General features: G+C 47.1%; 1 protein-coding gene across 3 annotated transcripts in view; it reads right to left on the reverse strand.

The window, feature by feature from the left end:
* Nucleotides 1–1826: 1826 nt before the first annotated feature.
* The window catches only part of SORD (sorbitol dehydrogenase), a 33828-nt gene continuing 7673 nt past the window's right edge, over nt 1827–27981 (reverse strand). For 2 of the 3 annotated variants that reach the window (XM_034661031.1, XM_002913167.3), the window contains 8 exons: nt 22479–22512; nt 19237–19401; nt 15417–15576; nt 11727–11845; nt 8491–8556; nt 7162–7337; nt 3849–3970; nt 1827–2962 (listed from right to left, as the gene is read on the reverse strand). In XM_034661031.1, the coding sequence (XP_034516922.1) occupies nt 2797–2962; nt 3849–3970; nt 7162–7337; nt 8491–8556; nt 11727–11845; nt 15417–15576; nt 19237–19401; nt 22479–22512 (1008 nt within the window). In that variant the 3' untranslated portion in view covers nt 1827–2796. Of the gene's footprint in view, nt 2963–3848; nt 3971–7161; nt 7338–8490; nt 8557–11726; nt 11846–15416; nt 15577–19236; nt 19402–22478; nt 22513–26871; nt 26954–27981 lie in introns of all 3 variants that reach the window. The other variant, XM_019801485.2, reaches the window with a different exon arrangement.

Raw genomic sequence — 27981 nt, forward strand, 5'->3', positions numbered from 1 at the left:
TGGCCCAAGCGGCTTGTCCACAGCCCTCATTGTTCTCCCAAAGGGAGTAATAGGAGCCCAGAAGGAAGAGGCCGACTGCGTACACAGAAGTGAGGCTGACCGGGATGGCCTGAGAACCAGGGACGTGGTCCGGACGTGACATCACACCCACATCCACTGGAGCTGAAGGTGGATGGCAAGAGGGAGTTGCTGGAGCTGTGGCCCCTTTTCTCCTTTAGCGTCCATGGGCGAGCCTCCCCCTTCCGCTGTCTAGCCTGTCTTCAGGGTCTTTCTTTGCAGCTGTCCACCTGTACACCTCCACTTGTACGTGAGGGTGGCCTCATGCTGGGAGCACCGGCTGGGTGGGGTCCTTGGTGTTGATCGAAAGCCAACAAGGTGCCAGGCACTGGTGACAGAGCACACATTGGCCAGCAGGGCCATATTATGGGTTCCGGGACTGATTCACTGAGTTAATCAATATTTATTGAGCACGTAGTGGAGGTGGTGGGAAGAAATCAATTCCTGGGCTTCCTGCACTGCCTTCCAAACAGCAGGGGGAACATTCCACAAGGCTGCAGAGGCCAGGGAGCCAGGCAGAGCTCGGCAATACCAGCTCGGGTCCTCTCACCGCCCTGAGGACTCACTGAGTAGCCAGCCGTCTGCCCCTGCTTGAGAGCTGTGAAAGTCCACCGGGCTTGGGAGCGGTGGGAGGATTTGGAAATGGGAGGTATTCTCTGAGCTGCTGTTTTCCATCAGGCTGTCCACTCCTTATGATTGCCCACATGGCAGCAGCACGAGGCCCTGCTAAATGCACCAGGAAACAGAGACTGCAGGCCACCGACTTGGAAGATCCAGCCCAGTCACAATTGTGAGATAAATGACTTGGGTTTATCCTTGATAGCCCCACCCTTCCAGGGTCCCCCCTGTCATTCCTAAGTCCCCCGCAGGTTCAGTGGCCTCCTCCCTCCAACAAACCACAATCAAAGACAAACTGGCTACTTGTGAATTTAACAGTGAATCCACTTCCCTTGGGGGCATTTCTGTTGGAAGCCTTCCATCTAGAAAGAAGGCTTTCTCATTCCACATTCAAGGAACTCTGGGCACCACAGATCTGGAAGGGGTTTCAAGAGGAGGCAGCTGGCAAGTGTGGCCCTGGAGCTAAGCTGGACTCTGAGAAGGAAGTAGGACAGTTCCACAAGTGAGCTACGTGGCTGCTGAGTGTGCACCCAAGTTTCAAAATTCCCTGCCCTCCTCCAGAGATAACATGGGAGAGGAAAGGCGGTGGGTGACCTTGAGCAAATTGCTTGGCTGCTCTATTTCCTTAGTTGTAAAATAATCCTGGGCACTTGGCTTTCTGTGAGGATTAGAGATCATTAACATAAATTTCTAGCAGTTAATGAAATTATATTTGATGCAGAAAATATGTCCCTTTCAAAAATCCTGGATCCTTCCCTTTATGAAATGAGTAACCGGAGTCCATCCCCCCCCAAAGAGGGGCACAAACAGGCGGCAACAGTGAGGCACCCCAACCGCAATTTATTACCCAAAGCAGTTTGAGGGATTCCAAGCATTGGTCACGGCCCTCCCCAGTTACCAGAAAGCCAGAGCCTCTTCAAACTCAGCCTCCACTCCCAGCTGAAGGCAAGGATTAAAAGGCTGCAGCCCAAGTTATGTCACTGCTACAATATCCTCATTCTTGACTAATAATCTCAAAGTCACAAATGGGCATCAAGTGATTTGGACCCAAATCTTACACAGGAAAACCCTACAATTATAATAAGACTGGAGAGATCATTCCAACAGAAAGGTACCAAGAGCGTTAACGGTATATGAGAAGGAGGAGGGAATTCTGTTCATAATCATCAGAATTTAATGGAATTGTCTATCATCATCAGGGAGTGTGAAGGGAATGCTCATCCTGGGGCAGGAAGACAGGTGCACTGGCCAAACCCTCCTGGGCAAGTCTCCCAGGAGGACTCCCCTTGACTGTTGCTCTAAGGAACCTCCTGGTTGCCTAGTGACAAAGGAGCCCACAGTGACTGCCCCTGACTGTGTAGAAGGGTGGGGAGTGTGGGGAAGGCAGTTACACAGAATTCTCAGCAGTTGAAGAAGAGGCAATCTTCCAGCAGTATTGAGAACTTTCCTGACTATATATCTACATTTGGAGAATGCAAGCTGGTTGGACCTCATGTGGGATTTCAGTTTTGGGTTTGGTTTTTTTTTAACTGATTTAAAAATTATCCTAAAACCCAGGTAGGTCAGTTCCTTAAAGTTTCCTTCTATCATCAAACCAAATAGCACTTATGTCTAGAAACACTGTGCTCTAAAAACTGCTGCCAACCCTTCATCCCAGACCGTGAACTGAGATTTTTCATGAAAATCAATTTCTGAGCCAGTTAAGTCTGGATAAAGTTGTCTCTTCATAACTTAGCTCCCACCCCCACCTGGCCAGTCACGGTGGAACCAGGAACCCAAGGGGCAGATTTCTTTCCTTACTTAACTCAGGCATTCCAGGAAGAAGGGGAGTTCCCGACACCTGCCTAACAAACTCTGCTGTACTTGCTGAACTTTGCTCTGTGTGAACAGGTAGGTTAGTCTGGCTGCAAATTCCCCCAAACTGTCCCTACTTGTTTTTTTAAGGCACACCAATTCCTCTGTGTAACGCTCTCCACTTATAATGAATTATTTTAATTATTTTTGCTACTCAAAAGAAAATTCTGCATCAAGGCCCTCCCCTGCCCTGAGGTACTGGTGTGGGTTGCGGCGGGGGGGGGGCGGGGGGAGCGGGGCAGGGATGAGGGCAGAGTCCAATTAATATTAGGGATTCTGGTCATTGGGGTCGCACTTGAGCATGACTTTCAACCCCAATCCCTTTCTGGCTGTTTCAAAGGCCTCCAGAGCCTTCTCCAGAGGAAACCTATGGGTAACTAAGGGCATTACATTCACAGACTTGGAGGCAAGCATCGAAATCGCCATTGGCCACCTGTAAAAGATCACAAGTGTTACATTCAAGCTACAGGAGGAAAGAACCAGGTCCCCAAACCACCAAGCACAAGACCAGCTTGGCCATAGTTATTTACATAGCGCTGCCCTTCTGCAAGGTCTAGTCTACGGACAAACAATGGTAGAAATAATCTTATGATTTGCAATCTGGGAGTACAGAGTCTGTTCCCAAATGCCTCCACCCCTCTGCAGTGTCTGTCACGAAGCCTAGAATTCCTTTGGTGTGAAGGCATAAGGCAAACGGAGGCCACAGTGAAAAGGCAGAGAAGCCTCAGAGAGGCAGCCGATGATAATCCATCCATATCCCTTTGCAGCTTGGCAGAGTTCATTGGCAAATGGCACTCTCCTGCCAGAATGGTCATAGGCTCTAGTGGTGGGAGTAGGGATATTGGTGGGGAAGGTGGTCCTGGGAAAGTTCCCCGGCTGGGGAGAGGCTAGAGCCACAGAACATGAGGTGGGGTGCACTAAGACCCGAGAGGGTGGGCCCTGGGGCTCTGGGGTGGAAACCAAGGGACTTGAGTTCTTGCTGGTGTCCCCCTTTCTCTCCTTCTTCCCTTGAAAGGGGGAAAATGAAGAGCTGGCCACTTGAGGAAACGAAGCAGAGAGGGCCTGGGTGATGAGGGCCAGACACCCAAGAAGAGCGCGCTGCAAGACCCCCCCCACCTTCCCCCCTTCCCTCTGCCATCTCTGCCCTCCTGTTTTTTAACCAGGAGCGAAGCTCTCTTTGGATCCCTACCATGACACGTGGCTGTCAGTGCGGCTAGGGAGTGCCCCTCATGAATAAACGGGAGAGACTCTTGGTCCCCAAGGCCGTGCAGGGGTCTTGCTGGCTGCTCGCCACCCTGGCTCACCCACAACATACTCACGTGTTGCAATATCGAAACACGCCCTTGATATCCACCTCCCGGACGGCCGCGTGCACCAGGGGCACAGTGGTCATCTCAGAGCCCAGCCCTACGAGCACCAGGGTCCCACCAGAGCGAGTAGCCTGAAGAGGAGATGAGAACAAGAAAACCCAAAAGATCAGAAAATGCAGACTTCTCACTCAAAATGACTTTTGTCACATAAATATCTGTTTGCATCAGGTGAGTATCCCAATATTCCAGAGAATACCATTCTCTCTCTACTAGTGAACTCTTGCACAGGTAGACCAAGCTTAACGGAGCAGCAGAATTATCTTCTTAAAGGATCCTGAAATCACACACTTTACCAGTGGAGGACCAGGCACAGTGGGGGCCCCTTCTGCTGTCCACACGATCCTCGGCAACAGCCACGGTTCTCCAGACCCCAGTGAGAATCTCCCCTACAAACAAGGGGGTCTTCAGCCTCCAAGCATCTCTCAGAGCCTTGCTAATTCCGTACCAGGTGTTGGCTCAGGTAGCTTCTCATCTCAGCATCCATTCCTCCCCTAGGATGTCAACGCCACAAAAGACAGGACTTTTGTCAAACCTCTAAGGAACTACCCTCTTGGTGAGGAAACTGCCAAGCACGTACAAATGGGAAGGGCCATTAGAATTCTATGGCTTGAACATTGCTTTATATGTGCACGCTGGCTGACATTTAGAAATATTTTTGTTCCAGAGTCATTCATCCCAATAGTATCATTAGTCACACCAGATTTTGTTTTCCTTGCACATCTATCTGCCTTACCAGTTCCCTCCTTGGAGTGGGCCAGACATGGAAATTTCTCCTGATAATCTCCACAGGATTCCACATGAGTGTTGTGCCTGCTCCAGAGATTTTGGGGGATCATTGTCGTCAGTGTTTGAGAGACAGAAAAATAGTTCACTTGCCTCAGTTTTCATGACAGTCAGCAGCAGCAAGCACTTACGGGGGCCATTCTGAGTTTTACCAGTAGAGTTGCAAAAGAGGCACGCACCACAGCCTCTATCTCTGAGGGGACGGGTACACCATGAAGAGAGGCCTGCGACACGGCGGTGACTCTGGAATTTATACTTTTGAACTGTGGGACCCTCTCAACCAGCTTCCTCATGTGCAAGATCAGGATGTTGCCCCCCCCACCCCAGCAGGGTGGTTGGCCTAACAGTCACAGTGCTCAGCACTAGGCTGGGCTAATTGGTTGGCACGTTTTCTGTTTTTATTGAAGCACAGGGTCACTTACAAACCACCTGTGACTTACGAACGCTGTTGGTAAGGGGGGGGATGCTCTCTCCCTACTGGAAAAGGTGAGGTGGGGCGTGGGGTCAAAGTTGTGACTGAGTCACAGAAAACTCTTGAATGAGAAATTTTCTTGGAAAACTGTTTTCCCAACAGCATTTCCTCTCCTCCTAGTGAGAAGAAGGAGGAATACTGCCCAACTGGACAACCCAAGGTGCCAGGAGGCCAGCAGTTTGCTGACCACATGCAAAGGAATACTTGGACTACCTGACCATTGTTTTGTGGGTGTGACCTCTGCACCAAGATGACATGAATTCTGCCCTAAGCATTTGCCTCGTCTCCTCCCAAACATTTTCTAGTCACGAATCTGGCAGGAAAGTGACTCTCAGGTATGTTCATACAAGGTGCCTCCCCCTAACCACTGGTGGGGTGGCCTGCAGCATAGAGCATCTGTCATGCATAATGGCTCCACTCCTCACTCAGGAGAGGTACCGGCTTCAGGCCTGGTAAGGCCCTTGGGTCACATTTACCTCTGCACCCACCTCAGGTAGCCTGGCAAATGGGCCCCCACCAAGAGTTGGAGATAGATTCCAACTGTTCCCAGGGCTCTCCAGGCAGCAGAGAAGAGAAAGAAAGTCTTGCATTATGAAGCCATGTCTTTTACTGCCTCTCTGTGGAGTGGGGGTCATTGACTGCCAACAACTTGAAGACAGCTAGACACACCTTATGCATCATAGCCCCCAAGGTCCCCGGACAAAGCCAGGACACAGCAGGTGCCCAAGACATGTCACTGGTGAACTGATCACACACAGACCCATTACCCTCTGAGTTTTGGGTTCTCTTGGCCCCTTCCCACAAGGCAACCATTATCTCTGACAGTGGAGTGGAGGGTGGGCCGGCTCCAGTTGGAACTTTGGACAGAGCAAAAGTGGTACCTGTTCGTCTCCCATCCCACCCCTTCCTCACCCCTGATGCCAGGGGCATCCTGGTGAGAAAATGGCTAGGCAACTTGGCCAGGGTACCAGGTCAGCTTTCCCCAGAAGGTCTTATGTGGTGCAAAGCGCCCTTTTGCATGACCCAGCTGTGACTCAGAAGGAAGGAGGAAGCCTGCGCTGCTGTGGGACAGCAGTGTAAGGAGGCAGGGCGGGAGTGCCCAGGGTGGCAGCTGCTGCTTTGGCTCTCCTCAGCCCCGTCCCTCCCACCCGAACATGGCTGCCCACTGGCTCCTTGTCCCCTTCTTCCCTTCTCTCCTAAGCAGCGGATAGAGTAAGAAAAGCTCAGGCATTGGAGCAGCGTGCTCAAGGCAAGTCACCAGGACTCCTGTGGTAAAATGTGGAAAGGGAGAAGTAGTCTTCACAGCTCCAGTGCAGATCCGGCATCACACTTATAAAGCACCCAGCAGAAGACCCAGCACACGGTAGGGCTGGAACCTAGAAGGTGTTTTTTCTCCCCTCTGTCTGTCACACTTGGATCCGTCAACACTACTCCCCACCCCTGTGTCCCCTCACTCCCCCCATTTCCGCCAACTTCCCATAAATTATGGGTGGGTTGCTGACGGGCAAATCAGGTACTGGCGGCCTACCCATTCCCAAGTCCAGGAGAGAAGAGGAGTAGGCAACTGTGACCCTGAAAAACCACCCCACCTTGTGACTAACTAAATTAATGGCTGTTGCTTTGTATCAATGACTCAAAGACTGCAGATTTCCTCAATAAAAGAAGGTAGGGATTTCCCACACACAACTAAGGCATGGTTTCCCATTCCTCTTGTTGAATTTTTTTTTTTTTTTTTACCAAGAGTCCTTTTATGATAACAGATATGATCACTTAAGGGGTGGGTCTCTTAACATCTTTCGAGGGCCATATACACCTGTTACCTCATTAAGCCTCATCCAATAAGGAAAGATGTGAAGCAGGTGAGATAAAACAAACGCGCAAACAAAAATCAGACATACTGAGGTCATCTCATTTTGGCTGGAGGTCACATGGTAAGCTAGTGAAGACACTTGATCCCAGCACTCCTTACAGCTGCCCACCAGCTTCAGCCAGAGTCACCCAACTCACATAGATGCCTGACTGGATGGCGGGCTCCGCCCCTGTGCATTCGATGGTCACCTCTGGCTTGCACCCCAGCAGACCTTCCACTTTACTGGCGACTTCCTTAGGGCTCTCCTTGGAGATCTGGAGGATGATATCAGCCCCAACTTCCTTGGCTTTAGACAACCGAGAGGCAGACAGGTCTAAAGTGGAACAAAAGTTTCTTTCAAACTGAGAACTGGACGGTGGATTAGGGAGGAAAAGGTGGAGGTGCAGGTCTGAATGGTAGTCAAGCTCCGGTGTAGTGGGTGGTGCCGACGAGCCCAACACACGTACGCTCTAACCTTCCCACGCTCCCACGCACACCACACGGCTGCACGCACACACGCTCTCCCTCCCCCCGTCTCTCAGATCACTTCTCAAACATCCACACTGTTCTACACCCCCGCACACCCCTATACACACCACACAGCGGCACACGCGCTCTCCCTGAGAGGTAACCGCCCCTCATACATACACTCTCGGACACTGTCTACACACACTCTGATACCTTCTTTGCACACTCACTCGCCTATATCCCTACTCCCCTTTACACGCACTCCACACACTTACCCACACTCTCACAGATACCTTTACACACACACACACACCCTTCTGAACCCTGTATGCTTCCACACATACTACACTGACCCACACATGCTGTAGCAGATAAGCTCTCCTCACACATACACACATTTCCCACCCATACCACACACCCCACACATAAACACCCTCTTACATACATCCCACTAACTCCACATCACACACACACACAAGCACACCTTCTTTGCCTCCTGGGTTTGGTCAAATGGACCAAGGGCTAAGCTTCTTCTTAGAACCAAGTGAGCAGTAGGGACATCTGAGGTCCACACATAAAGAGCCAGGTCCTCCTCTTCATTGCATCTACCCTCTCCCAGAAGCTTCAAAAGAGTCTTCTCCTGACCTCTGAGTTGGTCATCCCCTGGGTGGGCTTTTCAACCCTGGAACCAGGGGAAAAGAGGAGGAGCCCCTCTACAGACCTAGCACCCCAGGAAGAGAATAGCTCTCATGCCCTTGCCCCAAACTACAAGCGAGCTGTTTCCTCTTTAAGGAGACTTTTTTCAATTTACTATTTATTTTGAGAGAGAAAGAGCACAAGCAAGGGGAGCTACAGAGGGAGAGGGAGAAGACTCCCCGCTGATCAGGGAGCCTGATATGGGGCTCAATCCCAGGAGCCTGAGGAGAGATCATGATCTGAGCTGAAGGCAGATGCTTAACTGACTGAGCCACTCAGGTGCCCCCCCTCTCCAAGGAGATTTAAAAAGAAAACCTTCTTACCAGTAACCAGCACTTGAGCTGCACCCATGGCCTTGGCCACGATCAGAGTGACGAGTCCAATCGGCCCTAAATAAAGCAGGAAATGGGAGATATTTGTGAAGTATTAAACATCAGCTCTCCCCCTCATCCAGGCCACAGACGGGAACCATATCTTGTGTGAGCCTCTAGCATCTATCCCAGTGCCTGACACATGGTGAGACCTTAACAACTGCTTGAATGCATAAGTAAATGAACGTATGAAGAACTGTTCTCCACATGAAATTTTGCTTCTAGTGCTGAGTTCTATTTCATTCTCTCGGACCTCAGAGCTAGAAATTTGCCATTTATTCTTGGACACTGCTTGGGGATAATGTCAAAGAACCAGAGGGCTCAAGGAAACATGTATTTGTTAAGAGAATAAGATGTCTCAGAAGGTCTGGATACATTGTCCTGTTCTCTCTTTGACTCCTACCTTCTTACTACCCATCACATCTCCCCAAGGAGAGACACATCTTTCACATGTGCCCTCTGAGGACTCCCTTGGAGGGTGTTATGAAGTGAACTGGCTCCCTGGGTTGACCCAGATGCTCAGGCAGCTCTGAGTTGTTCAGGTGCCTAAAAATCAGCCCGGAGACCACCTGCTTCCCACAGTATCTGCATGCTAGATGACACGGTTTTAATACAAAAAAACCAGACCCACAAAATGAAGCTATGCATATTATCTTTGAGGCTTAGCTTTTTGACAGTGCTTTGAAAATAATTTTGTGAGTTCTGCCAAAAATCAAAACACTGGAACATACTTGAAATGACCCACAAAGAGGTGATTAGCTAAACAAACTACAGTGGGATACTACACAGCTCTTAAAAATTATGTCATAACTCTTCTATCTAGTGTCATGGAAAGATGCTCATAACATATTGATGTTTTTTCTTTAAAAGTAAAATAAAGTGTGCTTAGAGTGATCTCATTTTTAAAGACCTGAAAGATTCTACATCAACATATTTACAGCGGTGCTCTCAGGCTGACAGGCGACGGGGCTATGGGTGAATTTCTCTGCATGTATGTACACGTGTGGGATGTGTGACTTCTTTTTCCATGTCAAAAAGGTATTACTTATGCAGATTTAAAGTAGATATGTCACTTGAACACTCTGCTGTTAGCTCATTGAGGCAGGTCTGTTCTATACCCATCACCTCTCTTAGAAAGCCCTGAAGTCATTTATTTGGCCCTGTCAAATTAGTCCTGAAAATGTATGAGGACTAACTCAAAACGGATTAAAGACTTGAACATCAAGACCTAAAACCATAAAACTCCTAGAAGAAAACATAGGCCATAAGCTCCTTAACATCAGACTCGACATGATTTTTGGATTTGACCCCAAAGGCAAATGCTTTCTAATAAAAGCAGAAATAAACATGTGGGACCACATCAAACTAAAAAGCTTCTGCACAGCCAAGAAAACCATCAACAAAATGAAAAAGTCAATCTACCAAATGAGAAAAAATATTTGCAAATCATATCTAATTAATATCCAAAAAATACATAAAGAACTCATAAACTCAATAGCAAAAAACCAAGCAATCTAATTTTAAAAAGGGCCAAGGATCTATAGACATTTTCTTTTTTTCTTTTTTTTTTAATCTCTACACCCAGTGTGCATGCTGTACTGACTAAGTCAGCCAGGCACCCCTAAGTAGACATTTCCCCAAAGAAGACATACAGATGGCCAACAGGTACGTGGAAAGGTGCTCAACATCACTCGTCATCAGGGAAATACAAATCAAAACCACAGTGAGATACCACCTCACACCTGTCAGAATGACTACTATTAAAAAGACATGAAATAACAGTGTGGCTGAGGATGTGGAGAAAAGGGAATCCTCATGCACTGTTGGTAGGAACGTAAATTGCCAACTACTGTGGAAAACAATATGGAGATTTCTCACAAAATTAAAAATAGAACTACCATATGATCCAATAATTCCACTTCTGAGTATATTTGAAGAAAATGAAAGACACTACCTCAAAAAGATATATGCACCCCCATGTTCACTGCATCATTACTTACAATAGCCAAGATATGGAAACAACCTAAGTGTCCATCCGTGGATGAAGAGACAAAGAAAATGTGGTATATACATACACAGTGGAAAAGTATTCAGCTATAAAAGGAAATCTTGCCATTTGTGACATGGATGGACTTTGAGGGCATTATGCTAAGTGCAGTAAATGAGGCAGACAAAGACAAATACTGTATGATCTCACTTACGTGTGGAATTTAAACAAACAAAATGAAACAACAAAGCTCACAGATACAGAGTTCAGATTGGTGGCAGGGGGGTTGGGTGGGGTGGGTGAGAGGTGAGTGAAATACAGGGAAGAGGGTCGAAAGGTACAAACTTCAGTTACAAATAAATAAATCACGAGCATATAATATACAGTGTGGTGATTATAATTAATAATACCATATTGCATATTTGACAGTTGCTAAGAGAGTAGATCTTAAAAAGTTCTCACTGCAAGGAAAAAAAACTTTGTATCTATGTATAGTGACAGATGTTAATTAGACTTCCTGTGGTGATCCGTTTGCAAACTATACAAATATCAAATCGTTACATTGTACATTTGAAACTAATGTCATGCTCTATGTCAATTATATGGAAAAAAAGGCGTATGAGAACACCAGACCACACCCACAAGGAGCATGAGCATGCAGTCCGTGTCACTAGCATTAGACACCTAGAATGGCTCAGTCTGAGGCTGCTCGGGTTTGTTCGCGTGGCTGGAAGCAAGGGAGGAAAGGAGGCAGCCAGCTGCGACTCCAACATGCAGAGTGCTGGCTCACGGTGGACTGGACTCCATTCCTTCCACTGGCCATGAGCAGGCCCCACCTCATTCCTGGATGGACCAGGAGGCCACTTCTCTGGCATGATTTGAAAGTCCCAAAAGTTGCCCTTCCCTTTACTACCAGAAGTATGTCCCTCGTTTCCTGTCAAGTTAAAAAATAATTCCAAATTGCATTCTTTCAATGAACAAAAGGGTTATGTGGCCTAGGAAATAACCTGAGCTACTATTATGTCTGCAGACAGGTTATTTAGCAAAGTGCTGGCCCTGAGGGAAGGGGACACTGTGATCCTCGCCCACCCAGAAAGATTCTAGGACCAATTTCAGCCATTGGAGGGAGAATGAGATGGGCAGAGGGATCTCCGCATTCCCTTTTAATGGACTCATAACCAGGATGTCATCTGTTTCTTACCAGCTCCACACACGAAGACCTTGTTCCCCAGGGTGATTCCAGCTCGCCGGCAGGCATGGATCCCCACAGACAGTGGTTCGATCAGGGCCCCTTCTTCAAAGGTGACATTGTCAGGAAGCCTGGGGTGTCATTCAACACACTCAGTTAGTCCCTCTGGGTTAGTAATAAAAAGGGCTAATATTTATTGAGCATTTATTTATGTGCTAAGCAATTTACATCTATTCATTCACATAAATCCTTGGAAGAGTTCTGGGGTAGGTACTAATATTTTACAGACAAGGAAACAAAGCTTTAGAGAATTAAATGACTTGCTCCAAAGGTTCAAAACTAGTGAGAGGCTCAAAGGGTTTGAAATGGAAACCAGATAATGCCTGATTCCAGAGCCCAGGCCACACTGCCCTGCTCTGAAAATGGTTTTCTTTGGACAAATCACTTTGGTGAATGTGAACACATTATGTTTTCTTTAACATGTTATCCAAGACAAGGTATGGTGTGGCTGTCATTAATAACTGAGAAGTTTCATCTAACAAGAGGTTAATATAACCACATGCCAGGATCTCATCTGCTTCTCAAACTTACGTACAGCCTTTCCAGTTTCACCTCAGCAAACAATACCAACTATCAGCTGCTTTGCAAAACATTGATTTAGAAGATGGTGTCACTCTGTTGTCTCCCGTGCGGTATGTTCAAGAAGAACCATATCTGATGGGAGCAGCTGCCTGGCTGTCCCTGGACCAGTCATGATGGGAAAAGGGCTGATTACATGCTGTGTCACCTTCACCACTGGGTTCTTGGTTTTCACTGAGTCTACTTGACCCTACTACCCACCTCACTGATGATGACAGCAAACATTTGCATAAGGCTTTACAGATTAGAGGGCTTTCTCATCCATTATCTCATTTGATCCTCACTACAACCTTGTCAGGCAAGAACGGCAGGCTTTATTTTTACCTTTATTCTAAAGAAGAGGAAATTGAAGCCCAATGACATTCAGAGTTGTGCCCAAGGTTACAAGGCTAATGAATGGAAAAGCAAGACTTGAAGCCAGGTCTCCTTCATGCACATCCCGCCTGCCTTGTATTAGCTGCCTCATGGTACAAGTGGCTCTGTGGATAATATCTCATTTCTGCTTGGTTGGTCCTCGCTGTCCAGTATTTTTATTCAGTGCCCCAAACCTCCACATGCTAGAACATAAAATTCCTCACGTTCCAAAAAGAAAGGTGGCAGCCAAACCAAGTGCTCATTCCCATGATGTGTCACCAAATAAGGAGGCCAGAAGTCGGCCTGCCCGCTGTCCCACCTTGTCCCCCTGCCCCTCTGCTTTTCTCCCACAATCCCCCCACTTCAGTCCTCTCCTGCTCGGATTGCTGCCATCACCCCTTCTACCCTATCGATTCTATAAAAGGGACAAAAGTTTGAAAGGAAATAATGAAGGCTCCCAAACTCTCTCAAGGAACCCCCAACCACACTCTGTCAGACACGCCTGCCCCTTTACATCTGGGATTCCCCCAAAGCTTGTATGGGCACTGAGCGGAGGGTAGCCTTTGGTCGGGACTGGCACACTCCTTTCCCCTTCGCTCTGCTTTCCCCTTGGCAGGAGAATACCCAGGAAACATGGGATTGGGGGTGGCGATGATGGAAGATTGTGACGGAGAGATTATTCTGACGTGGCAGAAGCACTGGGCAGAGTCCTAGGCCCACTGCCTTTGCCATTGACCTTTGGAGAATCACTGGGTCCCCCTTCCCTGACTTTGTTCAGTGGGGATTGACAGAGACGGAGGATGACAGCACCCTAAGTTTCTTCCCATCTCTAAGCAATCATGACTTCATAAACAACAGAGAATAAGACAACTTGGTGGTTTTCACGGTAGGGTTGAGGGAATAGCAAAAGGTTAGAGGATGATCAAGAAGCCAAGGGGGAAGCAGGAAGATAAAAAGAAAGAAAATCAGTTGGGTAGGAAAATAAAGAGGCTGTGGCAGTACAGGAATCCGCACAAAGAAGCCAGAGAGGCGGGCGTGGGTCCAGGGCTGGTGTGCGGATCTGAGCAGAACGCGCCCTGGGAGGAAAGGAAAGGGGGGAGGTTGCATGGCCCCTCCTCAGCCCTCCCATTAACATCGCCAACAGAACACACCCTCCCCGACCATGCCCTACAAACCCCATCCCCCCCATCCCCAGTGTGAGTCTTCCTCTTAGACCTAAACTCTACCTATCCCCCAGACACAAGGCCACGCCTATGACACAGCATGGTCCCATTTACTGAGCACCTACTATGTGCCAGACCTCATGTTGAATACTTGATACGCTTTTCTCATTAAATCCTGTCGATAATTCTATGCATTTCATCATATCGGTGCTATTATCATCTTCATTTCCCAGGCAATGACGTTGAGGTTACAAAGTTTAACTCGCTGAAGGTCACACAGTTGGTAAAGGGCAGAGACCAGTGGTTAGTCTTAAACTTCACCATTTTGCTTTTCTACCTTTCATGAAAACCTTGTTTGGTGCCTCGACTTGGAAAGGGCCCAAAGTGGGCTGGTTCAGAAACCACTTGCTGAAAAGTGGACTCTGCCCACGTAACCTGCTTTCTTCTAGAGCAGTTAGGTGTTGACTTAAACTCATCACGAGGTCTAGCCTGTGACTCCTCTCAAGGCTTCCAGTGGGCACTAGAAAACTCAGATCTGTCAGACTGCCCCTGTGACTGGCACCCGGTCTCCTTCAGGTAAGCCCTATCCTGGCCAACAGAGCCACAGCTGGGGCCAGGCTGAGATGGAGGAAAACACACCTGTCAGAAGGTTGGGAGGAAAGTGGTGCAGTAGCACCCACAGCCCCATGGAATGGGACCCATGCAGAAGGGGCAACACTTTGCTTCTGCCAGATACAAGTTCTCACCCCAAAACCAATTCAAGAGTTGGGATAGGGTAGTGAGCACTGGGCAGGAATTTAAGACTCATGGCTGCCCCAGCTTGACTCCTGGCTCTGCTGTGTGCCCAGTTAGCCTCCTCCGTCTGGGCTCTGCACCCCAGCAAAAAACTGTCACACTGTTGCCCACCTCACCGCTGTTCTTACGAAGGTTAAGTCAGATAAAGCCTGCAAAGCACTGATGAGCACAAGGCCAGGCACAGAGTACTAACAACTGTGACTCCACAGGCATTGCCTGATTGGGTCTCCAGGTGACTAAATGAACCCGAAGCAGCAGAAGGTGATGTCATTTCCCCAAAGTCACTCACTAGGAGGGCGTGGATCCAGGGTCCCAAAGCTCACGCGCTGGCTCCAGGCCATGCTTCCTCAATAAACCCCAGTGGCTGCCGTTACTGGGGTTGGGATCAGGGTCACTGCTGTAGTAAGTTCTCTTTCCTGGGAGCTGCCTTGGAAACCAGTAATGGAGGATGAACCACAGCAAGTTATCTGCAGGATGGCTGGAGGGGGCATGAGTTAGGCAACAATTTTCTATTGTTGCCCGAGGTGAGGGAGCTTCAACTCAGACACTAAACCAAGTACTGTCAGTCTCAGCCCTAGGCAAGCTACCTTCCCTCAGTGCCACCAACAAGGGCCTGTCCAGCGGATACTTCGTGTCTGGAATTACGAGCTCAAAAGAACAAAGAAGCCACACAGGAAACTAGAAGAAAGAACCCCAACTAAACAGAGGGTGGAGAGGTCCCAGGTGGCCCGGCCGGGCCTTGGGCACTAACTTGTAGCAGAAGTCAGCGTTGTGCTTATAAAAGCGGCAGAGGTTCCCGTCATCAGGGGGCGTGGCACAGAAGAAGATGGATGGCGACAGATTGTATCGGCCAATCTTGCAGAATTCATCCATTTCTCGCAGAGCGCCAGGCTCGATGGCAACACGATCCCCTGGAGACGAAAACGCGAGCAGGGGCAGAACTTCTGTGAAGGGGCACGTTCTCCTGGGCAGGTGCCAGCGGGGGACTCGGGCCCAAGGAGCCACCCCCCTCCCTGGGACCCAGAGCACCTAGACAAGCCCAACCCGTTAGAGCTGCCACAGAAAACTCGGGATGCAGCACAGACTCACACTCTGGGAGACAGGGACCAGCATACTTCTCCACAGACGGGTTGCCTGCCCTTTCACCTTCTCGTGGAATAAGCCAACCCCCCCCCCCACCCCGGCCTCAGCTCCACAACCACTTTCCAGCTTGGGAAACAGAGAACCAGCGCCCTCTCTAAGGCAAGCCAAGACCCATCTCAAGCTGCTGTGTGGGGTTCACAGAATTTTTTCCTTCACCTGCTTTGAAAATATGGGGCAAGGCCTTTACAAATACAAGAGCCACAATTATGGCACATCTTATGTTCAGTCTGGTTGTATTTAGACAATAACTAGGAGTTAACGGACTCCTGGGTTAGCATACTGGCTCGGGCAAATGACCCACGGAGGTCTGAGACTCCAGTGGAGCGGAGAACAACATTCAGGCTTGTGAATTGGTGGACTTCTCCTCTGCCTCACTGTGCACTGCTTAGAAACCCAGCCTTCAAATTGCTCTTCTATCTTTTCATTACGGAAATTTTCAAACATGTATTAAAGTTGAAAGAACTGCACAGCAAACACCCAGATATCCTCCGCTTTGACTATTCAGTTAACATGGAGCTATTTGCTTCATCACATATCCACCCATCCACCCCATCTATCCAACTCTCTTCTGCCCATTGCCCCATCTTCTTTCCTGATGCATTTCCAAGTAGGATGTAGCCATGGGTATACTCTATGCTTAAATACTTCAGCCTGCATATCATTAACCAGAGTTCAGTACTTGTCTCTGGTTCTTTTTTAAGGGAAAATTTAGGTATTGATAGAATGCACAATCTTACATGGATCACCGGATGAATTCTGATAAACACACTCACCTGTGTAATATATACCCCTGTCATGATACAGAACACTACTGCTCCCTTGGAAATTCCTTCCTTTGTGTCCCTTCCCAGTCAGTCCTCACCCCACCCCCGGAGGAGTGTACGAGTGGAGCTGGGAGGACGCGCATCACCCGCAGGAGGTTTGCCCTTTAGTAAACAGACAGGTGTTAAGTTATTTTTATGCCTTTTTGTGTTAAAAGTACCTACAGAGGAGTTCAGAGCGCTGGTATGCAGTTAGTGCTCGTTAACAGTAGTGGTGGCAGTGACGGTAGTAGCAGTAGCGATGTAAGTGGTATCAACTATTTTTATTGTATTTAGCATTATTATAACTATCCGAGCTGGTATTATTGTAAGGAAATTCACACTGTAAGATGGATAGCCAGATTGTACATAAGTTAGGAATTCTTCCATGCCTTAGATTTATCGATTCTTTAAGATTTATGTTAAAATTTTAGGAACACACATCAAGAACTACTCAGTGAGTGCTTTTCTTCTTTCTAGACTAGCTGATTAGACCTTTTAGTCCAAATCAGCATGGGAAACACTTCAATAACAATTTTGTGTTCTAGGGGCGCCTGGGTGGCTCAACCGTTAAGCGTCTGCCTTCAGCTCAGGTCATGATCCCAGAGTCCTGGGATTGAGCCCCGCATCAGGCTCCCTGCCCCTCTGCCTGCTGCTTCACCTGCTTGTGCTCTCTCTCTCTCTCTCTCTCTCTCTGACAAATAAATAATAACATCTTTAAAAAAAGGATCCACAGAAATCCTTGCAACCCCAAAATGTGTTGCTCCAACCTGTATGCGTCCCTCTCTACTTTCTCTGCAGCCCTTGCTCCAAATTCCCACTCTACCACTGACAGTGACTTCAAGCTAGCATTCAAGATCCTTATCATCAGCTGGAGTACTGTATGCCTCAGCCTGTCTTCTAATGATTACATTACAATAATATAATAATAACTCACAGTTGTATAGTGCTTTTTAAAGAGGGACTTTAATATAGATTATGCACGTTTAACATCTCCACTAACTCCCCAACAAAGAACCTTTACTCTGAACAGCATAGAACTATTAGCACCCCAGATATGTTACACTTGCCTCTGTTATTTTATTACTTTGTTTCTCTTAACCAGAATATTAGCTTCTGACCTCTTCACTAACTCAAATACAAAACCATTCTCAGGTCCCTAGCTGCCGGACAACCCAGTCATTCTGAGCACTTGCTTCAGAGTCAGAAGGACCAAGGCCAGTACCCCAGCTTGAGATTCGCTAGTGTGTGGCTCTGGGCAATCACCATCCTTCGCTTTCTTCATTGGTAAAGGAAGAAAATAATGCCTGCCTCAGAGCTGTCTCAACAATGAAATACATAATTATACCTGTAAATATTTAACATGGAGACTAATAAATAGTAAATCAATGAATATTATAATGCTGCCTTCTTCTTCCTGTAATAATTATTGTTAAATGTCCAGCTCAAAGACTCATCTCCTCCATGAACCTTCTTTAAACACCTCTGCCCACAACAAATGCCTCTCCTTGAACTGCTAGAGTGTATTCTTTTTCACACCTGATGGCACGCTATGGTCTTATTCTCTAATTACTGGTATTTATGTATGTCCTGATGTCTGTTCTCCCCAACTAGATCAAAGTATCCAGGGACTGGATCTTCTCAATTCCCAGTATCCCTCAAAACACCTGGCACAAGGTTAGACCCATTTTAGATGCTGACTAAGCACTTACTATAACTTAAATTTAAAGAACCCCACTTTGTTATGACTAATACAAAGAGATCTCGTCCTACAGGTAAAAGAATCAATCAGTGGCTGTTGGAAACTATGGATCTTCCTCTTTGGGATAACACCACAAAATCTCAGGGGCTGCGTCAACTTCTGTACAGGATGAAAGGAGGGCCTGACGATGTTCCTAAATGAAACACAAGTCCAGTTTCTTCAGGGCTGGATAGTTCCTCTCCGTGGAGCTGTGCTCAGAGAGCCTTATAACTGACACAGAATGGCATCTCCTGCCAACCTTCTCCCTGTCTCGAATAATCTGACGTCCTCTCCAGGCTGTACAGTGGCCTCATCAGCAAAGGAAGGATAAAGTCAATAGCTGGCCGTGTCACACAGCTGGGATTTAATTCACTGTGTTGGGGAACATCACAGGCTGCCACAGTTGAGAATTCCTCCCTCCAAGAGCACAAAGTAAGCACATCTAGAAAAATATTGGTGGTTTTCCAGTCATCCAATAAGATCAAAGACGATATCCAAGACCCTGTTGCTCAGCACATGGTGGCAGTTTGTGGTTCCTATGCCTGGACCACTTCCCCTACCCTTTACCAGGCTTATTCCTTCACTGCCTTCAGATGTTGGATTAATTGTTCCTCCCTCCGAGGGGCCAGGGATCTGGTTAGAACACACAGATCACCTCGCTATTCTTCCCTGTTGCCTCAACACGATGGTAATTATGTAACTGTATGTGTGTTCCAGACCTGTCTTCCTCTGTGGGAGGTTAAGATCCATGTGCGTAGAAACAGAGACCGCCTTGTTCACTACTGTAACCCCCGGGTTTAACAGAGGACCCGGCCCCAAGAAAGGAACACAAATATTCATTTATGTTGAGGAATAAATAAATCGGTTAGTTGAAGGGTTTTGCTGACCTGCTTTTAGGTGCTTTACCAGTGATCCCACTTTTACAACTGTCCCTGAGGCTTCATGCCCCAGCACCATTGGCTTTTCCACAACAAAATCCCCAATTCGACCATGCTGCCAGTAGTGGACATCTGAGCCGCAGATTCCAACGGAATGCATCTTCAGCAGCACTTCTGAGAAGAGGAAGGAGAAAACAAGTGAGGGAAGGAATGACCCCTCTATAGTCTGAGGCACCACCACGCCTTCCCTCTGGACAGGAAGAGGGCTTGGTGTCAAAGGCCGGGTACAATATTTAGACCACAGAGGAAAACAAGCTAAACAGCAACACCAATTAAGGCTTATAAGCCAAGAAAGAGCAAAATAATTCCATTTGAGTGTTAATTCCATGTGTCAACTCAGCTAGGCTATGGTGCTTAGTTGTTTGGTCAAACAGTACTCGTTGGGGCGCCCGGGTGGCTCAGTCGGTTAAGCACCTGCCTTCGGCTCAGGTCATGATCCCAGGGTCCTGGGATCGAACCCTGCATTGGGTTCCCTGCTCAGGGAAGAGCCTGCTTCTCCCTCTCCCTCTGCCCCTCCCCCTATTCGTGTTCTCTCTCAATAAATAAATAAAAATCTTTCAAGGGGTGCCTCGGTGGCTCAGTCATTGAATGTCTGCCTTAGGCTCAGGTCATGATCCCAGGGTCCTGGGATCAAGCCCTGCGTCGGACTCCCTGCTCAGCAGGAAGCCTGCTTCTCCCTCTCCCACTCCCCCTGCTTGTGTTCCCTCTCTCGCTGTGTTTCTCTCTGTCAAATAAATAAAAAAATTTAAATAAATAAATAAAAATCTTCCGAAAAACAAAACAAAAAACCAAAGAAAAAGAGTAGTTGTTGCTGTGAGGGTATTTTTTTAGATGTAATTAACATTTAAATCAGTAGACCCTGAGTAAAGCAGATTACTCTGCCTAATGTGGGTGGGCCCCATCCAATCAGTTGAAGCCCTAGGAGAAAAGACCAAGGTTTCCTGAAGAGGGAATCCTCTAAGACTGAAACATCAACTTTTACCTGAATTTCCAGCTTGCTGGTTGGCCCTACAAATTTCAGACTTGCCAGTCCTCACAATCACATGAGCCAATTCCTTAAAATAAATCTCCCCTAGCCCTCTCTCTATAGACATATATAATAAACCTATATATAATCTATATAATAAATCTCTTTCTCCCCTCTTTCTCAGTTCCATCTCTCTGGAGAACCCTAATATACTGCATATGCAAGATATTATTAATAGGAAAAAATGTATCAACCATCTAAGGGGAAAACTGTTTCCTAGGAGATAACTGATCCCACATAATTACTATGCTATGCCTGATTCTTATCTATCATGAGAGAAAGCCTGGCAAAATCTAGGCTTGGCAACACTTTGTGAGCTATGTGCGTTCTTCATGCCTGTTGTTTTATTTAAAAGTGCAGCTTTAATTTAAACCATCCAAAGGTTTCAAAGGGTATTTCCCCTTCACAGGTTTGAATCAGTGAGATCTGTTGGTATTGTTGTTGTCAGTTTTCCAAGTTAAAAATAATGATGCTACTGAACCCCTTTGCTGAAGTAAGTGCTAAAGGATGACTGGCCTAGTCTGACTAAGGTAACCACGTTGCAAGTATCTCCCTGAGAAAAAGCTCTGCCTTAGAAAGACAAAGAGAACTAAAGCTATGCATTCAAATGCCTTACACCCTGCCCTTGCCACAAATCACCAGCCATCCACCCCAGGTGTGGCTCTGTGGAACCTTCTCTGTCCTTGGCCTTGGTGACAGAGTAAGAAATGGCAGGGTGAAGACTGAGATCAAGGCAGAGGAAATTATCTGAGTTTCCTCTCTGAAAGTTACCACTTTGTAATAAAAGAGTAAATGTGACTTGCTAGGATGCTAGCTGAAATACACCATCGTTTCCCCTTCCAAGTCAAGGGCAGCAAGAGACAAGAAAGCAAGAGCAGAAACAATACCAACTTTCTAGGACACAGTGAGGGGCCTCTTTCACGTTTCTGAACATGATATCTTGGTGAAAACGCTCAAGCCCTAAATATACATTACGTGCTGAACGCTGATAGAAACAGCTATTATCTGTGTGCTTATCGCTATAAATCAATAAGCCAGCTGACCTTTGAGTAGCAAAGCTCTGGAGGCCTCAGGAAAGTTGCCTCCTATCCGATGTTCGCACAGAAGCTACAGTTCTGGGGTGAGGTGGGGAAGCACATCTCCAACTCACCAAGGTTGGAGAGGAGACCCAAGCGGCTGGGTATAGGATGAGTTTTCTAGAGACACTCTTCCCCTTGCTCTCAGCCTCACTTCGGAGTCCTGCAGATTATGAAGTGGGAGGGATTGGAAAACTGTCAGCAGGTATCTGCCCCAGCCAACAGGGGGCGTGACTTCCCCAGGTACAGACACCACTCCAGGAAATGTGCTTCCAGCTGGGCCTTACCAGCTCTCCTAGTGAGAGGCCAGAGGACTGGAACAAAGGTGGCAGGAAGCCCACCCCAGAGCACCTACCCACTGTCTATGCCTGGTTGATCAGGACCTTGGACAGAAGGTCCTAGTCCCATCCCCACTGGACAGAAGGTCCTAGTCCTCCTATAGTGACGCTCTCTTCCTAATTAAGAGATCAAGCTCTGTAGACTCACTCATTTTCAAAGCTTGGGTTAGGGTTAGGATGGGATTTGGCCACCTGAATAGCAGCTTATAGTAGATAGAGTAACCCAACTCTAGGTTAGGTCAAATGAGGAACAACTCTGCCTTTGGTCCAGAAAGATATTTTATGTCAAAAACTCTGGGACAAGTCAGCAGACTGATATGGTAACTCTTCTGAATTTATCACTATTTTATGTGGCAGTCAGGTTGAATCTATCCAGTTGTGCCGTGGATAACAGACTAGGTTGTCGGCCTAACAAAAAGATAGTTTGTTTTCTTTTTTTTTTAAAGATTTTATTTATTTATTTAAGAGAGAGAGAGAGAGAATGAGCAGGGGAGAGAGGCAAAGGGAGAGGGAGAAGCAGTCTCTCCGCTGAGTGGGGACTCGATCCCAGGACCCTGAGATCATGACCTGAGCCCAAGGCAGATGCTTATTAACTGATTGAACCATCCAGGTGCCCCAAAAAGATAGTTTTTAATTGGAGGCAAAGTCGTAAACAGTAGGAAAATAGAGGTAAGCGAGCAATGCACAGTGTGTCTTCAGGGTAAGTAACAAGAAGCAATAAAATGTAAGTCAAGTATCCCAAGGACCTACCATTTGGGCCTGGTTCAGGGATAGGATAGTTCTCCTAAAGGAAATAAAAACAGAAAAATCATTTAGCATGCATAATAACTTTCCCTTATGAACATTTTCAATTGTTTAGTCGATGTGGAGTTTCATTCAAGTATTTCTTCTTAGAATGAACACAGGCTCAGACCATATCGCAGCTGGGCGGACACCTGGGGGGCCTACTAAATCGTGCTGCCTCTAATTCCTGACCTCACCGCACCCCACCTCCCAGAGCAATTTGCCCTAGACTAATAAAAAATTGTACTAAATGCTCCCCTAGGCAGAAAGGATGTTTGGACTGCCTTCCATATCAGATCCTTCCCTTCTCAAAAACCACATTCTTAAGATACGGATTTGTTTGGTCTGGGAAACTCTCACAGGGAGAAAGGTGGAGGTATCTGGTAGCTGCATGTGAGGGCTTTGACCTTTAGGCAGGTTGGAGAAGGTGCGTGCTGCTGCTCTTCCCTTTACATCAGTACACGGACCAGCGCTCGGCCTTCTCTTCCGAAACCTCCCACGTGCAGTTTTAGAGGCCCTTTGGGAACACGTAGGACCTGCATTTTGGCCACTCTCCAGGTTCAAAAAGCAATCTGAGCTATTCCGGCATTCATAGCTATTATTATTATTATTAACCAACTCTTCTTTCCATTGCCAACTAGCTGGGAAATTCATGGTGACAAGGAGGAAGGACAGTGGGTGGCCAGATCCAAGGGTTCATTTTATGAATTCTTTGAAGAAAGCTAAGAAGAGGAAGGAAGGTGAAATGTTCACTGTACCAGCTATGTACCAGACGATGTTTTGGCTTTACACACATCATGGCACATGGCCCACAGTTTGCAGACGAGAAACCTGAGGCTGGGAAGTGAAATAACTTGGTCAAAGTCCTGCCGCCACAGAGTGGCTAAACCAGGACTAAACCTGATTCCCCAGCCTACCTCACTGCATCCCACTGCACCCCAATGGTGGAATAAGCCTTTTCTCCTTCCAGGGTAATGCAAGGAGCAGGCAGACAGGTGAGGAGAAGGTTGGGGCTGGGGCCCACAAAGAACACTCTGGGAGGGGCACTGCTCCAAGCTCACCTCCTTCAGAAAGCCTCCCCCAGATACTTTAACAGTAAATGACACCCAGGCTATTTTGCGAACAAAATAACCCTGATGCCAACGACCATGGCTTCAGTCTCTTCAGTGACCAGGCACAGTGCCCTGCCTCAAACATGGGGGAGCATACACTTACTACATAACCACTCTTCATAAGAGACACCAAGGAAGGTCTGTGGTTTTCGCTCATCTCAGATTACCGGCCTTTGTGTTGAAGTAGCTTGATGCTAATTTGACCTGCTTGTCCCCAGTGGAACAAAGCCCAAAGTGACAATGCTAATGCTATTAGCTAACACTGACCAACTTTTTTCTACCAGGTCCCGGGCTAAGTGCTGTACGTGCATAGCCTCGGTTCATCTTCACAACAACCCTTTGTGATACCTTCTATTATTATCATCCCATTTTCCATATGATTAAACTGAAGGACTGGGAGATTTAGTCATCTGCCCATGGTAGCACTAAGGTAATCGGTGGGGCAATATCCAAAGCAGCTTGAGGTGGGGAAAAAGGTGCTCAAGGCAGTTTTTCATCTGTTAGTAATTTAGACTGGCTACACCTGAAAGGAAGGAAGGAGGAGTGGAGGGAGGAAATCCATCTAGAAATGGGCAATTCAGGATAGCCGACTGTCACCAAAATCCTTCTCAAAGTTGCTGGTCCCATCTCTGACATTATCCAACACAGGGATTGCTGTATAAAGTTATGTTTCTCTTATACTGGTTGAAATTTTAAACTGCAGGTTAATTGAAACTGAAGACTAAGGCCTTTATTTCAAACATGGAACAGAACCCCATCCTCTCCAGTAAAGGCACTAGTAGGCAACTTCTCAAGCAACAAGAGGTGATTTATTCTTCATTATCCCTGCCTCCAATCAGGCCAGCCCTGAATACCCTACATTTAGGGGTGGAGAGGGGGTAAGAATCAAGCTCAGAGCAACAGCTGGGCACACCAAGTAGGCCCTGGGTCACTGGAGATTACTACTGTAAACATTTGCAGGAGGGGACAGAGCGGACCAACTTCGGCCCCACCCCCCCAAACTGCACTGACTTTCCTAGACACTAGAGGGTGCTGTGCAGATAGCCTGGCTTTTCCTTAGTGGCCTGATCGCACATTATGGAAAACTTAACTACCTCTCCCCGCAAACCAACTTTTTCTTTTCGTTCTCTCTTGCTGACTCTAACCACCCTTACAACTCAGCTCAGCTCCTGACTCCCCTCTCTGCAGGAGACATGCCACAGAAGCACAGGACCGTGTTAAGATCAGCCCTTAAGTTTGTAAATGTTATCCTAAGCATGGCTGTGTTTTAGAAACACAGCTCATGTTTTCGAAAGTTATCACAGCGTGGTTACTAAAAAAAACCAAAACCAAAACAAAACAAAACAAAAAAACCCTTGCTTTTCGTTTGTGGTTTCTTGGAATGACGTTGGCCACAATCCTCTGTTTACTTAATCTCCTTTTCTATTTCAGATTTTGGTGATGATATTCTTTCATTCACCCTATTCCTCATCTACCAGTTTCTTAGCTCCCCTGAGATTCCTGGCTTTCACTTTTATCCCCACAGCCCTTTCATCCCCAAAGTTTTGTTATCAGGCATATTCACGGTTTCCTGAACAGGACTTCTTACCTTCCTGTGAGTGACAGTAACAAAGGGATAAGGGGGAGGGAGGTAACTGTTCTTTCCTGTAGTTATGTCAGTTTTCCAGCCTCTTTCACTTCCAGTCAGAAATACATCATGTACATATCCTCCCCTCCATCCCCTCCAGGTCTCCCCCCATCTCCCCAATCAATCATAGAACTACTTCTGGAAGAACTCTGTGGGAGCATGAAATCATCCCAGGTGCTTCTTGCCTCCTAACTGTTATCTTGGATTTCCTGAATATATTTCATCAAATTAGCCTAAATGTTTAGTTCCTAAATATATCCTCAGGGCTCCCCATCCTCTGCTTCCACCCGCACACCTGAGTTCACACCCTCCGTGCATCTTGCCTGGGTTGAGGTAATGGCCTCGACATGAGGAGAAATCAAGAGAGAATGCCTTTTCCCTCCTGCAGCTGACCTGAGTGGGGCAGGGGTGAAGAACCCACACTCTGGAACTGTGCGTCTGTGTGCAAACCCAGGCCCCCCTCCACCAGCTGCGTGACCTTGGGGCAGTTACGTAAGCTCTTTGTGCCTTCAATTTCCTCCTCCGTATAAGGAGGATAATCATCAGATAGAGTGCCCAACTCAGAGTAAATAAGTTAGCTCTTATTACAAAAGAAATAGAATCAAAGTTCTATTTCCTATCATTAGCTCACAGCATGGTTGAACCAGCTCTGGACAGCCTTGTCCTTTTCCTTTTGAAAAGGGTACTTTTAAAAATTGTTTTGGGGACAAGTTATTTCACTTGTTGTCATGTCAATGTTAAGAAAACTGGACTGTTCCTTAAAAGGCTGGAATTTGGGAGAAAGGAAAATAGGATTCTGGCAGTGTTTTAAGCCTGATTCTACTGGTTGTGGAAAAGTGTATAAAGCCAAGCTCCCTGCCTTGGAGTGAGGGCTTGGAGGCCGGCCTCACCNCCCCGGGGGGGGGGGGGCAAGCCCACCTTCACCACCTCCTCCCATTTGCCAGGTCTCCTGACAACCTGTTGGCTGGCTGCCTTGCACTCTTGAGAGCAGAGCAAGCCACCTTATTTTGCTTCCCTTCCTCCTCACTTTTCTTCCTCCCTGGAGCGTGTTTGGAGTGTGGGAGGAAAATCCAAAGGTTTCCTAATTGGCCATTTGGTCATAAAAGTCTTTGTTCTAGCCGCATTCGCTGGCAAACTTGGGGTCAAAGTAGAAGGGTCGAACACTCTCCCAAAGTCTACTGAGCCACTCTCCAGGCCCATGCTATCCGCGCTCCAACCAGCCTTCTTCTGCTACCAAGCTTTCTAAAATACAAGTCCATTTAAAGTGCCCAGTCGCCCTGTAAAATCCTAACCCCTCCACAGTGCAGCCACCAGGCTCTCTGCAAGCCACCTGCAATTCCCGGCACATCCCTGCACTCACTCACTCACCTCCTGGGACCACTTCCCCACCCTTCAAGATTCCCCATGAGGGGGAAGTGAGGGGAAGGGAGACATCTGGGGTGACTTCCTAATTCTTTCAGGAACTCAGGGAGATGGAGGTTTGGATGTGTTGGAATTGCAGTGTCTGGGGACATGGGCTGTCAAATAGATGGTTGTACTCCCGGGACTGGCACTCCGTCCGACATGGGTCAGGGACAGACACTCAGACACTTGAGACATAAGCACAGATTGAAACAATCACCTCCTATGAAAAGACTTCCTTGTCCACATGGGGCTGGGAAGGTGGCCCCTTCCTCTCCTTTGAGCTTCCCCAGCACCTAGGACTGGATCCATACAGGATGGTTAAAGGACTATTTCATTCTCAGCTGTGATAAATAAGTAAATTTTAAAAAATCAATTTCCTCCTAATTCAAAATGTAGAAACATAACTGTGTGTAATTATACCTATCGGATGGTTCTTTAAGCAAAAATATGAAGTCTCACAGCTTTGTTGGATGTTCTAGCGTGTTAGTAACATTGAGTAAATGCTGGGTTCAGGTCTAGGAAATAGACATTTACATGTTTAAAAATTATTTATTTAGCTGACTATCACTTTGTAAAATCTGAACATACTCCCTCCTTAGTGTAAATTGGATTTTGAGAAAACTGTCAGCTTTAACAGCCGCACCAGAAGACTTATCAGGTGGATGCCAATACTGTGGAAGAGTACATATTTCTCCTTCTTCTTAATTTCTCTGTCATGCAATTTTAAAGATTTTATTTATTTGACAGAGAGAGAGAGCACAAGCAGGGGGAGCTAAAGGCAGAGAGAGAGGGAGAAGCAGGCTCTGCACTGAGCAGTGAGCCTGATGCGGGGCTCGATCCCAGGCTCCTGGGATCATGACCTGAGCTGAAGGCAGACGCTTAACCAGCTGAGCCACCCAGGCGCCCGTGTCATGCAATTTTAAAAGAGAAATTTCCCCCATACCCATAATTCTAGCTTTTCCCTCGGGAATAGGGCTATGTTCACTACCCATCTTAGTAGTACTAGGACTTATTACATAACATGTTAAGATTCTGTTTGTAGTATTGCTGACTGCTCCTGCTACTCTTAGGGGAAAACACATTAGCTTTGGGCCTCTAGGCCTCCTGCAGACAAAGGCACTGTCCTTCCACAGCAGTTGGGAGAGATGGCGGTATTTGCTGGATTTAATTTCCTGTTGTTTATCTGGTTTGGGTCTTGTTTTATTACTGAAACATAATTAAGATAAAGGGAAGAGGTTTTTCTTTGGACTATTTGCTACTACCTGATTTTCTCTTTTTCAGAAGGAGTTTTATATTGTATTTTCAGTCTTACGTTGTATTTTCAGTG

Source organism: Ailuropoda melanoleuca, chromosome 5 (genome assembly GCF_002007445.2).
Source record: "Ailuropoda melanoleuca isolate Jingjing chromosome 5, ASM200744v2, whole genome shotgun sequence".
Lineage (NCBI taxonomy): Eukaryota > Metazoa > Chordata > Mammalia > Carnivora > Ursidae > Ailuropoda > Ailuropoda melanoleuca.